A 15,425-nucleotide genomic window follows, 5' to 3' on the forward strand; every position below is an offset into this window, starting at 1 on the left:
TTGAGCACTAACTAAAACAAAACAGGAACCTAAACTAAACAGGACAGCTAAGCTGTTTACCTGCATCAAAAACAAACAAAACAGCACACACAACAAAAAGGATTCACTCTACCTTTTTCTTTTTTTTTAAATTACGGCTGTACCCACACACCAGCACAGTCGGGCCTCTGCCCTCTTCAGCAGCCGCCCAGAGCAGACTGACTGCTCTCCTTTTAAACCCTGCACCTGGCTCCAATTTTCAATAGTAGCCAGGTGCAGGTAATGTTCAATCAATAAAACAATTAAACAATTAACACAAACAAACAAAACAATTAAACCAGACAAATGTGCATTCCGCACATGTTTTTTCTGCAGAGAGGTTTTAACCCCCTCTCTGCCACCTCACAATATATATATATATATATATATATATATATATATATATATATATATATATATATATATATATATATATATATATATATGGTCGCTGGAAAGAAAGGGTCCCTGAACACATTCCGGCGCCTCCTTAAGACTCACCTCTTCAAAGAGCACCTGTAGAACTCCTCTGTTGTATCCTGGGACACTATCACCCTTCACTTAAATGTGCTTTATTTTGCTCTTATCTGCCCCCTATTTTACTGCATTTAATCCTGTACTTCAGAATACTGTAATCTGCCAAGTGTTTAACCTGTAGTACTTTGTATTTAATCACATTCTGATGTAACTATCACTATTATCTGCTGTATTATTGAATTTTGGTTTGTCACACTTGTACTTTACTTGAACAAAAGTTATTGTATTTCTTGCTCTTATTGTATTACTTGTATTGTAACACTTGAAATGTATTTGCTTACGATTGTAAGTCGCCCTGGATAAGGGCGTCTGCTAAGAAATAAATAATAATAATAATAATAATAAGTAAGGTTCTGAGTTTGTCACAATGACAGCGGCCAAGCAGGACCGAGTGAGGAATCTAACGTTTACAGACCAGGACCTAAATGTATTAGCAGAAGAAGAAGTTGTGGGGAATTATGAAAGCCTATTTTGTTGCTGAATCAGCAAGCAATGAAACATAGGAGGAGGGCGAGGGGGTCTTGTCCAAATCGCAGCGTCCAGCGAGACAGTCAAATCAGAGAAAGTGATTGTTAATGAAACATTTATGTTTAACTCTGCAAATCAAATAAAATGTTTGTTTGTTCAACTTGATCTCCCTCTGATTCATTTTGTAATATTAATCAGAAGACAGCAAAGCACTCGCTCAGTTAATTAAAAGTTCTCTATTTACGTTTCTAAAGGTGTTTGACGAAACATCATTTTTTTTAACATTAGATGACGTTTCATTGCTTGTATTTACGACTGCACCTCAGCTCGCACTCTGTGTACATTCATTTATTAGATATTTAGTTTCTTCTGTGTGTTTTAAAGCTATTTTAAGCATAGCCTACTTAAATATCGCAAGTACATAATGACTATAAATATATCAACATAGCTGAAAGTGTTGCATAGACACCTGCCACGTCCATCCTCAGACAGTCAGGGATCTATGAAGACTACAAGACCATTGGAACTCGAGTCGCTATTGAAAATGAAACAAAGTTTTGCTGGAAACGAATTGTTTAAAATGGATTGTGTTGGCTGCAAAAAAAGCAACAAGCAGACAAAATAGACTTTTTAAAACAACCTTGAATGAGATATTCGGCAACATTTGAGTTTTGTAAGCCTTTAAAACGTATGTCAACACATTAATTACAATGACCGTGTAATTCCCATAGACTATTTTGCTGCCTTTTAATCCCAGAATATTAAACACAGAATAAACCTTAAATGGAAACCTGGAATGACAAAACCAAAGCTTTTGTGTTTTTCTTTATATAAAAACAGAAATTATTTTTTTATGAAACCACAGATACCGTCAAATTATTAGTAAATGATATAACATCATATATGCCACTGGAGCTTATAGCAACCTGTGGTGGAATTTTCTGCATACAACCGAGCAGGCACCGGTCCCGTGCCAAGGGAACGATTGAGACAGAGACAAGTTGGAGCAAATTCACACTTTATTTGTTTGCATTCAACAGAGTAACACAGACTCTGCAAGCAACCGCAAAGAAGGCTCAAAATACACTAAGTCAAACAGTTCCTTATATAATCAGTTTTTGTACAGAGTTCATGACTTGTGGTAATTCTTATCTTCCTTAGTCAGCTCAAACCAACCTTGTGGTATCCTTGATACTGTTGTCTACTGACTTTTCTGATTGGTTGATTTTTTAGTTGCTAGGGAGAGTGTCTATCAGGTCCCACAAAGTTGATTCCCCTAATACAAGAATACATATTTGGTAATATTAGCTAAGTAACTGGGGAGAAAAGAGGAACTATCGCTGTCTCAAAATATTCTCTATATCTTTATCATTTGAGACAGTGTCCTATTCTCATGTCGCTGACTCATGCACTTCTCTAAAAACAGGGCTGCTGCTCCTTGGCCACATTCCAGTGTGTTAGTTCAACATTGTAAATCTAATACTTTGTTAACATCATACTTCATATAATATCATTATTCAGGTTATACAAATCACAGAAATCATCAAAACACATTAAATTAAAACTCTTCGTATGATTAGTCTAAATTACTACGATTAGTCTGAGTTATTCTAACACAAACCTTAAAAAAATAATAATAAAAAAAGCATTGTATATGACAATTGTATTGTATAAGCATATATATATATATATATATATATATATATATATATAAACAGCTAGTGTTTCTCTGTTACATTGTCTATTATTACAAAGGCAGACACACAACTGAAATCAATGCCATTCTCCACAAGTGTCTTCCTGATATCCTGACCTACTTCTGTTGTGTGGTTAGAGTCAAGATGCAGTGTATCTACCAAGTAAGCAGTAAGTTCCTCTGAATTAGCAGTTGTAAAGCTCTGTGGGATGAAAATAATATGCAAAACGCAGTTGCCTTGATCATCATACAACACAAACAGACTCAATCATTCATTTTTCCATTTAAATATTCTTTGTGTGCTGCATACGCTTTAGGGAGACACACTCATCTGAGTGTGTCACTGTTAGGCACGGCTCCACAACCGTTGTAAGGGTATGTTCTGGAGTGCCTGAACTTCAAATGTTATCTTCTTGTTTTCGTGTACTGCGTTGTCGAGATGCTTGTCAATAGTACCTTTTCTTAAATGATCAAAAGACGCGTTATAAGTTGAGCAAAACAGAATCCCACTGTCTTCATGCAATGTCCCCTTATTTAAATATTTAAATGACTTGCGCTTTCCACGCTCTTTTTTCCACACACTAGGTTTCCTGCCACTGGTTAGTGAATACAGCAGGTGTACAAAGCACACAGTAAAGGGGCAGCTGTTTAGTGAATGAGGCCGTAAGTAACCAGATTAATAAATATAACAAGAATCCGCATTGAGTGTGGTGTTGTTGAAATGCATTTTTTTTTTTAAATAAATGTTGCTTGCATGCCCTCAAATGAAAATGATGCTGTTTGGGGGTACAGCTGTTGCTGATCGCACTGTGGAAGCCTGTCACAGATGTTTGGCCATGGGGAGAGAGCTTCTGAAGACAGGTTAGGATGGAAGAGGATTTGATTCATTGCCTTGCTGCCTGAACTGATATAAGTTACAAATAGAAACAATCCCGATGGTGTATATACAGTTATGGGTAATGGGGATTCTCCAGGTGTAAATGTTTGCCAGTCCATGTTGGAGTCTGGCAGGTTCCATATGCGTGCTTCTGTTTGTCTCGTTGCTCTACAGTAATACATGAATGATAAGTTAGGCTACAGCGGTTTATTTGTTCTTTTTAAACTCCTTTCCATTTCACATCTGCAGCACCACACTTGATTTAGTCTGTTTGCTCATGTGTGTTTTGGATTGGTGGTGTTGTCTGGACACGTTTGTGTACTGCTTCCCCTTTCTGTTGAACGCTGGATGAGTTCTGTGTAACCTCAGATGAGGTAGAATCACTCCCAACTCAAGACAAATAACAGCATGCAATGATTTTACAAATAAATGATGGAAATATTATGATTAAATATTGACACGCTAAATAGATTTTGTTTCATTATAACAAATAGGTAGACTTGCTAATAATCAGTGTGTGTTTACATCCATGACTCCATGCACTCAAATCAAATATCTTTTCAAAACTAAAGAAACTTATCAAGTAACTATTGTTTAGCTAGTTCACAAAGGTAGCCATTCACAACACGCCCACTCTTAGCATCTGACCAATCACACATCACTTATTTGCATATTAGAGGCCCGAGGTGCGAGTTTGTGTGTAGTTTGTGGAAAACCATTGTACTGTAGTTGATTTGATAGCAGAGAGCAACACAATTCTGATATACTTACAAACACATTGATATTGTATTCATCCTTTATTATGTTCTATTAAAGAATATTTATGTATTGCTACATTTTTGCTGTATTTATTTACTGCTATATTTTGAGCCACTGGTTACAGTGAGTTTTACTGGGGGGCCCCTAAGTGGCCCCGGTCCTGAGGGCCCATACGTTAATCCGCCATTGACACGCCAACTTTATTTGCAACAGCAGCTTGAGAAACCTCAAGAGATTCCTCCTCCTTCAAGAGTTCAACGTGGATTACGCTGCGCAAGTCACAGCGTAATCACACACCGAGAGAAGACAAGAGAGCTTGCATACATAACGTTTTGTATGATATTAATTATAAAATCACATTCAGCAATACCATTAGCTTAAGAGGATTGACAAAACGGAGAGTTAAGCTGCGCGAGCACATCATAACCAACGAGGCTTACAGCTCGAGCTTTTCGCTTGACCAGTCGATTTGATTGGCTGTTTGGCTGTGTTCTGATTTATACTCATGAATATGCATTTGGCTTCTATTAATGTGATTGGCCAGCTGCGAGACTCCTTGCAAGCCGCAGCCCTATGAACTCGACACAACCCCACAACTACCAGTGTCAATCACACACTGTCTGAAATAAACCATCAAGTATCCCACTTACTTCAAATGCAAAAAGGGATTAAATGCATTTTTATTTGCAGCAAAGCGACGTGTAAAAGTCCCTAAATTAAATAGTTATTAGTATGATTTTAACCGAGGCACGTGCCTCGATGTCTCATGGCTGGCTACGGTCTTGGACAAGTTAAACATCTCTGTGTGTCCAGCTGACCCACTCCAGTCTGTCAGAGATCTTTTTTTATTATTATTTGTTTATTTAACAGACGCTTTTATCCAAGGCGACTTACAGAGACTAGGGTGTGTGAACTATGCATCAGCTGCAGAGTCACTTACAATTACGTCTCACCCGAAAGACGAAGCACAAGGAGGTTAAGTGACTTGCTCAGGGTCACACAATGAGTCAGTGGCTGAGGTGGGATTTGAACCGGGATCCTCCTGCTTACAAGCCCTTTTCTTTAACCACTAGACCACACAGCCTCTAAAGTTTAAATAAAACAGAAAAGGGGCTCTTTGTTTCAGAACTCAGTGCAAGTAATAAACGAACACAATGTCTTATAAATCACTAGGAAACAGTTGTTGCCCAAACTAGTTTCACAGCAGTTCATAAAATGCTGTAAAATCCCAGAAAAACAAAGCAAACTTCTTTTCAGTGGTTGTTGGCGCATGCCATCTAAATGGAGACGATAAGCGCCCTCTGCCTTTTATATATAGTGTTTTTTCCCTTATATCTTCTCCCATTTCCCTATGTTTTTTTTTTTTTTAAAATAGTAATATACATTTCTCTTTCTCCATTCGTTTTTCTGTCCCTTCTGTCTTCAAAATAAGATGTTCTATTTTCTGTAATGAAATGGAGCGTCACTATCAGTGGGCGTGCCTGGTTTGAACCGCCACGTATTATTGGCTGGAGAAACTCTCTAAACCCAGTTTGCGAGGCTGATTGGCTGACCTCCGTGTCGAGAGAAAGGGCGGGATCGCGTTGAGAAGAAGCGGTTATGAAACTGGATACCAGAGTTCGCCATGTTGGCTCCTACTGGCGTTGTGTTTTACTTTCGTCTCCCTGCTTTGTGGCGCTCGTACTCGATGAGTTTTGTATTCAAAAGTTGTTGGTCGTGCTGCGAGTCATTGTATTATGCTTGATTTATTAACGGATGTTTCTTTTTTTAAAATCTGAATGGTTTTTAGTTAAAGTGGCGGTTTAGAGATGAAGCAGAAGTCTTGAGATAGACAAAAGAACGAGGGGACAAAAAAAACGTACATCTACTGCAGAGAGAGGCAGAGAAGAGGTAAATAAACTACACTGCATTACATATCAATTTGAAAACGGAATGAAGCTTTCATTTTAATTACAGTCGTATTTTTGATGCGGTTGTTCCAGATGTATGCAGTGCAGGCAGGGTGTTCAAACGTATTTTTACATTTCAACAAAAACAATCCCAAGTAGATTTTTTCCAATTTTTTTTTAGCTACAGGTATGGCCAACAGTGTCGCATCACCTAGAATTTTAGGATTGAGACTTTTTTTTTTTTAACAACTATAAGAACATAATTTAGATATGTTATTTAACGTCATGTAATCAAATAAACTACAAAATTATATCGCGAAAGTCTGCCGGAAGCCATAGTAGTACAATATTTCATGTTGGATTTACACATTTTTAGATTTCTCAGTTTATTTTCGTTAAATATATAGAAATCTACAAAGCTGTATGTAATTTAATATGTTAAGGTATCATTATTCAGCAGGTTTCATTTGACTTTAGGAAGTAAAATTAGTTACTGTATTAATATAGGTTAACTGTAGGGTTAGCTGGGGCTATTCAACCCTGTTGATATGTTCCATAATAACTTATCATGCATGTAGATATTTGTCTGATATTAAAGGTTTATCTAACGTTACATAATAGAAGAGTCCCCATGTTATTATTATTATTATTATTATTATTATTATTATTATTTATTTCTTAGCAGACGCCCTTATCCAGGGCGACTTACAATTGTTACAAGATATCACATTATACATTATTTCACATTATACAGATATCACATTATTTTTACATACAATTACCCATTTATACAGTTGGGTTTTTACTGGAGCAATCTAGGTAAAGTACCTTGCTCAAGGGTACAACAGCAGTGTCCCCCACTGGGGATTGAACCCACGACCCTCCGGTCAAGAGTCCAGAGCCCTAACCACTACTCCAAAAATGTAGCAATACATAAATATTCTTTAATAGAACATAATAATGGATGAATACAATATCAATGTGTTTGTAAGTATATCAGAATTTTGTTGCTCTCTGCTATCAAATCAAACTACACACAAACTCGCACCTCGGGCCTCTAATATGCAAATAAGTGATGTGTGATTGGTCAGATGCTAAGAGTGGGCGTGTTGTGAATAGCTACCTTTGTGAACTAGCTAAACAATTACAATTACCCATTTATACAGTTGGGTTTTTACTGGAGCAATCTAGGTAAAGTACCTTGCTCAAGGGTACAACAGCAGTGTCCCCCACTGGGGATTGAACCCACAACCCTCCGGTCAAGAGTCAAGAGCCCTAACCACTACTCCACACTGCTGCCCATGTTTATTATTATTTGTTTATTTAGCAGACGCCTTTATCCAAGGCGACTTACAGAGACTAGGGTGTGTGATCTATGCATCAGCTGCAGAGTCACTTACAACTACGTCTCACCCGAAAGACGGAGCACAAGGAGGTTAAGTGACTTGCTCAGGGTCACACAATGAGTTAGTGGCTGAAGTGGGATTTGAACCGGGGACCTTCTGGTTACAAGCCCTTTTCTTTATCCACTGGACCACACAGCCTCCGTTTAGGGGTGGAGTAGTCTTTTGCAAGTTGCTTCAGTCTGTTGCAGGACACAGAGGAATTCATATTACAAAGGTGCAGTAGATATCAAGAACATTCCAAATAAGGCTTGATGTGTGATTTTAAATACTATTGGCTTAATACATAATATAGTTTACTAAAGTTGTGATTTGTGTGCAAATTCAAATGAAAGCAATTTATATGCAATCTGAAATGACAGATTGTGGGAAAGTAAGGTTGGCAGGGATGGGGTTAATTCTGTCCCTGCCTTACATTCCCCACACTTTTGCCCTGCCACAACAAACTAAAAGTCTTGTCTCCTTTTCTTCAGTGAGAACGGATCAGCCTCACTCAAGGGAAGTTTCTGAGATGGAAGCAGCTCACATCAGTCCAGAGCTTCCTGTTCGATGGGTTGTTTCTGCAGACAGGACTGTTGAGATCAAGGAGGAAGTGACTGAGCTGGGGTGTGACCAGGCCAATGAGCGGATCCTGCAGGAGGAAACGCCACCTTCTAGCTTCACTGAGAGAGGTGAGTGAAACTGGAATGCAGATCTATAGAGGGGGGCTTTAATGAAAGAGGGGAAGAAAGCCTGTGGAATACACTGTGTTAGGGAGTCATTCGTTTCTGTTTGGATTCTTCACTGGACTTCAGAAGAAAGCTGTGTACAATCCCCAACACTAATTTTAGTTCTCCCTTCTCTGAAACCTGCTTGAAACACCGTTACTATATGACAGTGCTATTGATGACCCAGTTTACATGGAAACAGCATTTCTTTCTCTAAAATTGTTCAAACTGGAACTATTGAACACATGAAACTGGATTGTTTTTATGATCAGACTAACAGGTTTTAAGGTTTGCAGGATCAAAAGTACACGTCAATATCCTGAAACATGTTTTCTTGCTTAAAAAATGTACAGACAAGTTTTTCATTATCTTAAATATCTATTATTTGAATAGGTCTTCAGGGTACAACTGACTGAATTATTAGACACAAAGTTACATAAAACATTTATCTAAATATTTCTTAAAATAATTTCTCCAGGTAGATACCCGTGCTAAGACAGCACACATCAGCTCAATATTGTACAGCAACTGATATTAGGCATTTAGTTTTGGACTGTACCTTTCTAGTTGCTGTGAAAATGTCATAAACAAACAATCACAGGCAGATCTGCATGGTTCTTCTTCACAATGATATAATGGGCAATTTTTAGCTGTGCTGAGTCTTGTGTCCTGTGCTGTCCTGACTGTGCTGAGTCTCGTGTCCTATGCTGTCCTGGCTGTGCTGAGTCTCGTGTCCTATGCTGTCCTGGCTGTGCTGAGTCTTGTGTCCTGTGCTGTCCTGACTGTGCTGAGTCTCGTGTCCTGTGCTGTCCTGACTGTGCTGAGTCTCGTGTCCTGGGCTGTTCTGACTGTGCTGAGTCTTGTGTCCTGTGCTGTCCTGGCTGTGCTGAGTCTTGTGTCCTGTGCTGTCCTGGCTGTGCTGAGTCTTGTGTCCTGTGCTGTCCTGACTGTGCTGAGTCTTGTGTCCTGTGCTGTCCTGACTGTGCTGAGTCTTGTGTCCTGTGGCAGTGCCCTGGCTCTCTCTCTCTCTCGTCTGGTGTAGGTCATGCAGACTCTGCCAGAGTCCTGACTCAAATCCATATCTTTGAACAGGTGCTTTTATTTCTGTAACTGAATTTAATTTTCATTAATTAGGCAATTGATCATCAATTTACTTTTACATAAACGAGCATTCAATAACAGTCACGTGCAGCTATAAACAATAGCATTTGAAATTGGAGATGGAAACTTTAAATGCAGTGCTGAAAAGTAAACTTATGAGGAACTGGGGCTGTAATGTTTAGAAACACAGGACTGGGAAACTTCCACAAGTATAGGTTAACAGAAACTTATTCTGATCTGACAGAATTCCTGTTGTGCTCTAAGTGTGGCCTGTAGTAATTCACTCCTAGTTTACTGTGAAACCTTACTGGACCTTGCAGAATCATACCAGACCCAAAATCACATACATTCAAATAATGTTTTATATAATGTTTAAAGTAAGTTTAATTTATTTATTGTCTTAGAATTGCAGGATTTATTTAACAGTATGAATCCGTATTCTCTCTAAATAGTAAATCCGCTAAATAACAAATGGCTTTTTTAGCAAGGATTTGTACTGGTGGTGGGAATATGATACATTACACAGTACACCAGGATACTAAAAAAAGGTCTAATTATTTTAGTGCAAACTGTGCTGTGTGAAAAAACAGCTTGACTTTCTGTTACTTGAACATGGAGTCACATGGTGTGTATTTCACTATCAGCACACATCTCCTGATATTGAGATGAAGCAGACCAGGGGCAATGAAATTCATTTTCTATCATTCATTTGTTTGTAAACTTTCTTATATTCTTATGTATATTGTAAAAGGTACAGCCAGGGGCCCACCAAAGCTCTGAGACTGATGATGATTATTAATATTTTATTATTATTTATTTCTTAGCTGATGCCCTTATCCAGGGCGACTTGCAATTGTTACAAGATTTTTTTACATACAATTACCCATTTATACAGTTGGGTTTTTACTGGAGTAATCTAGGTAAAGTACCTTGCTCAAGGGTACAGCAGCAGTATCCCCCATCGGGGATTGAACCCACAACCCTCCGGTCAAGAGTCCAGAGCCCTAACCACTACTCCACACTGCTGCCCTGGATTTAATAACTATATGATATAGGTACATGTCTGAACTGATCTTTTGGATTCTTTCTTGAGCAGGTTACAGTGAGCACACCAGGTTAGAATGCAACAAAAAACAGAAAAAAAACATTTTCTTTGTGGTCAGCACTAATGTTTATATGGTGTACCACAATTGGTATCTGTGAAAAGCTGGCTTTAGTGGTTATGTCAGACCAGAAAGGAGTACACAGACAGACAGTAGTTGCAGTGAATCTGAGACGCTGCGGCGCTCAGTGTTTTATTAACACACAGAAAATAAAAAGGTTGAACGAAACAGAAGACAGGACACGGCACTTGCGCCAAAATAAATAGACAAACAAAACCGACTCACACTTAACAAACGATGGACAGACAGACACACAAACACGGTGAGCAAAAATAAACGAACAAGTATCGTGCTGGTCCTACCAGCACGCAATAGCAATTATTTCTTACTTTACTTTCCTTTCTCTCCACACCCGTTCTCCACTCACCTACACACAGACCCGAGTGAGTGAAACGTGCATCTATATATACTGTTGTGCCGGGATTCAATTACCAATTAATTATTCACTTGAATCCCAGCACGTCAACTAAATCTGTGCAACCCCGTGCTCACATATTATTAAATACTTTAAATGCATGTGAAGTGAAGTGCAATCCCCGTGCCTAAATACAATTATACATTTTAAACACTCGTGCTGCACACATCCATTTATATCGCGTGCAGCCACATCTACACACCAACATTAACACACCACACGCAACATATAACACAGAAATGCACACAGGGGCGGGGCACATTGCCACAGTATCACATGTGAAATTTTTTTTTTTTTTTTTTTTTCAGGTACAGATATAAAGCTTTCTGAACTGGAACCTGTCCCCATTAAAGAGGAGAGTCCTGTACTTGAACCTGTCCCTGTTAAACCAGAAGCAGTCAAGCGTGAGGCTTTATTAAATGAAGGAGAGACATCTCATGACTTGTATACTAATGGAGAGGATGGGGCTGAGCTGGGTTCCATTCAGAGGAAACATCACATCTCCCAGCTGGAGGCTATCCAGATGCATCCTTCATCACAACAGCAACCACCCTGTGTGACAGCAAGGTTAAAAAAAAGACACCAGCAAACTCACCGAGCAGAGAAATCACACCACTGTAACGAATGTGAGAAGAGCTTCAGTGGATTAGGAAAACTTAAAGTACACCAGCGAACTCACACAGGAGAGAAACCTCACCACTGCACTGAATGTGGAAAGAGCTTCACTCAGTTAGGAAACCTTAAACAACACCAGCGAGTTCACACAGGAGAGAAACCACACCAGTGTAATGAATGTGGGAAGAGGTTCTCTCAATTAGTAACCCTTCAACAACACCAGCGAATTCACACAGGAGAGAAGCCACACCAGTGTAATGAATGTGGGAAAAGCTTCACTCGATTAGACAGACTTAAATCACACCAGCTAATTCACACAGTAGTGAAACACTACCTACTGTGCTGAATATGGGCAAAGGTTTAATCTAAAGGCACGCCTTAAAAACCACCAGGAGATTCCTGATTTCATTTCATTCAGGATGTAGAAATACTGTTTAATGAGACATAAGAAAGTTTACAAACAAGAGGAGGCCAATCAGCCCATCTTGCTCGTTTGTTTGTTAGTAGCTTATTGAGACCATAATATAATGTACAGAAATTATATAAACTAGTTTTTGAGAAGTGGAAATTGAAGACAAAGAACAAAGCATACCATCTCAGTATGCTTTGTTTAAAACATGAAGGTCTCAGCAAGAGATCTTCATGTTTTAAACAAAGCATACTGAGATGGTATCTGAATATGCTGGTGCTTAAATTCAGACCCTTGTTACAGCCTGTAAAAGGGGGTGGTGGGTATCCACTGACAGATGAGAGACGCAGGAATTGACTTTGCAACACCACACAGTTTCTGATCAACTAACCCCTCTTCATTCATTACAAAATGATTTCACTAAAGCAATGCCACCAGCTTATTCAGCTCTACTAAATACAGATAAAGCACAAATGCATCACCCCCAAATGCTTGCTATCCTGGACAGAGTACTCTTTGTAATTCCTCCTTTCTTTGAGTAAATAATATTAAACATCCTACAGTAGTTTTTATTTATGGTGTTGATATCCTTATACTAGCTTTTTAAAAGTTGCAAAAAACAAAAAAAATCAATTGTGTGCAATTATTTAATGGTACATATGCACAAACCACCAGAAACTACCAGTTGCCTTTATCAAGTCAGTGTTTACCTAATACTGTTACCTAAGAATAATGAAGTTCTTAGGTAAACCTTGTAAATAAAGTATCTTTTTAGAACAGAAACATAGTGTGCAAACATCTTAAAGTGATTAATGATATATCGATAGCCTTCGATGCTGGTACATGTGTTGGTGCTCTCCTCTTGGATTTGAACAAAGCATTTGATTCCGAAGACCATTTAATATTGAGTAAAACAACTACTCCAACTGGGATTAAGCAATAGAGCAGTGGATTGGTTTAAGAACTGTTTAACAGATCGGACACAAGATATTAAAGCTGATGGTATTACTTCCAATTCTGAACCTCTGATTATGGGGGTACCTCAGGGTTCTGTCCTTGGCTCAGTCCTTTATACTCTCTATGTCTAATGATCTAGAAACTAACTTGGATGATACTAACACTAACATGCATCTCTGTGCTGATGATTCTAGTCTATATTCGGCAGGACACTCCATACTGGAGGTCAAAAGGGATCTGCAGACTGCATTTGACGTCTTACAGAAAAAAAATCTCATGATAGATTGTTACTTAATGTATCTAAGACGCAAGCTATGTTATTCTGTTCTAATAGAAAGCAGCATACAAATCCATCTTGGACTGTTGTTACTTAGACATATGGATTAATGAGCATCTGACATCTAATCATCATATTGACAAACTGATTTGAAAAGGTAAGACTTAAATTAGACTTCCTTTTTAGAAATGGGAAGATCTTTTCTCAGTCTTGCAGATCAAAATTGGTGACTACTACTATTCTCCCTGTCCTTGATCATGGTGTACATCTAGTAAATGTAATCACCTATCGGCCACGGTGAACCGTGGATTCCCCTGTCGACCCAAGTCCTCCCTACTCTGCCAATTGTGCGCCGCCCTCTAGGAACCCCTGGTCACGGTCGGCAGTGACATAGCCTGGATTCAAACCAGCGATCTCCAGGCTATAGGGCGCATCCTGCACTCCACGGGTAGCGCCTTTACTGGATGTGCCACTTGGGAGCCCCTTAATAATTGTTTTGATATATAGTGTGGCAGAGGTCCTGCACACTATGAAATGTGTGTTTTGTGGTTGCCTATGCACAGCCACAGGTGAATGTAATTGTTAAATTGGTATGGTGCGATTGTTTTATTGAAAGGTGTGGAATGATTGGTTGCCAATTACCACTGGTCACACCCTATAAAAGAACAAAGGAGTGAATGTTGAGAGAGAGAGAGAAAAGTGCACAATTAAAACGGTGCCAAGGCGCTTAGCTGCAGTTACTGTGTCTTGGTCGCTATTTCTGAACACAAGCCTTAACACAATATGTGGGCATTTTGATTGCAGATATGGTTGTTTAAGTCAAGTAAAAACTAAACTAAATAATCTATTTTGGATTTTGTTTGTTGAAATCTAAAATTACGTTTAAATTTCAGGGCAGTAGTGTGGAGTAGTGGTCAGGGCTCTGGACTCTTGACCGGAGGGTCGTGGGTTCAATCCCAGGTGGGGGACACTGCTGCTGTACCCTTGAGCAAGGTACTTTACCTAGATTGCTCCAGTAAAAACCCAGCTGTATAAATGGGGAATTGTATGTAAAAATAATGTGATATCTGAATAATGTATAATGTGATATCTTGTAACAATTGTAAGTCGCCCTGGATAAGGGCATCTGCTAAGAAATAAATAACTAGTGTTACCGGATTTCCAGAGTGAAAAAAGGACATTGTTTTCTTCAAATAGCAACTCTGAAGCAGTTAAAATAATGCTATATAATAACAAATAACAATCACAATTAACCAAAAGTAAAATACTGCAGATCATAACAATGCATTGCTTTCTATTCTACTGTCATCAGACCAAAACATACATTACATAGAAAAAGTCACTTTAAAAACATTAGACCAGCTATTACCATTTAAGCATGAGAGAGAGAGAAAGAGAGAGAAAATCAGTTTTATCAAAATGGCTTTTTATCAAAGCACAAGTGGGACTGAAGGCTGGTGGCACTACCAACATAAAATAAAAATAAACTAGACATGGTCCGAGAAGTTAAACAGCATATTAATGATTTAAACTATAATCCAAAAGCTTGACTATTTCATTTTTGAATGCTGTTAACACAACCTAATAAAATTTGCTGTTATCTTGCTGAGCACAATGCTACAGTTTTGTACTTCAAGCAACAACGTATGTGAATACAATAGCAAAACCGGGACGATTAACACATTTACTGTTTCTGGCTGGGACAAAATATTTAAACTGACAACTGGGCCAATCCCAGTTTCCCCGGGACGTCTGGTAGCCCTAGTTTGAACACCCTATCTACACTGCAGCTATGGTTTTACAACAGCATCAAAGTGCGTTCCTGTAGACAGTGGCAGCGCCAGGCCCTCCACAGTGAGGGAGCTGAAGGAGGCTAGGCAAAAATTTGAGGAGGCTACACTCCACTGTGTGGGAGGGTATAATGGCAGGTATAATGTGGGCAGGTATAAAGTCATGTCGTATGCAGACAGGCTAAAAGAATTGAATCTATTCAGCCTTGAACAAAGAAGACTACGCGGTGATCTGATTCAAACATTCAAAATCCTAAAAGGTATAGACAATGTCGACCCGGGGGGCTTTTTTGACCTGATAAAAGAAACAAGGACCAGGGGTCACAAATGGAGATTAGATAAAT

At 38.8% G+C, this 15,425-nt stretch overlaps 1 protein-coding gene across 1 annotated transcript; it reads left to right on the forward strand.

Annotated features, from left to right (window-relative positions):
- The first annotated feature begins 8,075 nt into the window (after nt 1–8,075).
- LOC131724996 (zinc finger protein 22-like) lies at nt 8,076–14,442 on the forward strand. Its single transcript, XM_059018232.1, has 2 exons — nt 8,076–8,318; nt 11,342–14,442. Exons 1-2 carry the CDS (start codon nt 8,159–8,161, stop codon nt 11,992–11,994), a joined length of 813 nt encoding a protein of 270 aa, XP_058874215.1. The 5' UTR covers nt 8,076–8,158; the 3' UTR covers nt 11,995–14,442.
- The last annotated feature ends 983 nt before the right edge of the window (nt 14,443–15,425 follow it).

The sequence above is a fragment of the Acipenser ruthenus genome, chromosome 58 (assembly GCF_902713425.1).
Source record: "Acipenser ruthenus chromosome 58, fAciRut3.2 maternal haplotype, whole genome shotgun sequence".
Classification (NCBI taxonomy): domain Eukaryota; kingdom Metazoa; phylum Chordata; class Actinopteri; order Acipenseriformes; family Acipenseridae; genus Acipenser; species Acipenser ruthenus.

Excerpts from the sequence above, each read along its gene's own strand:
- LOC131724996 (XM_059018232.1), top strand. The coding sequence starts at position 8,159 with ATGGAAGCAGCTCACATCAGTCCAGAGCTTCCTGTTCGATGGGTTGTT. Across the intron at positions 8,319-11,341 it reads TTCTAGCTTCACTGAGAGAG|GTACAGATATAAAGCTTTCT; the intron begins GTGAGTGAAACT and ends TTTTTTTTTCAG.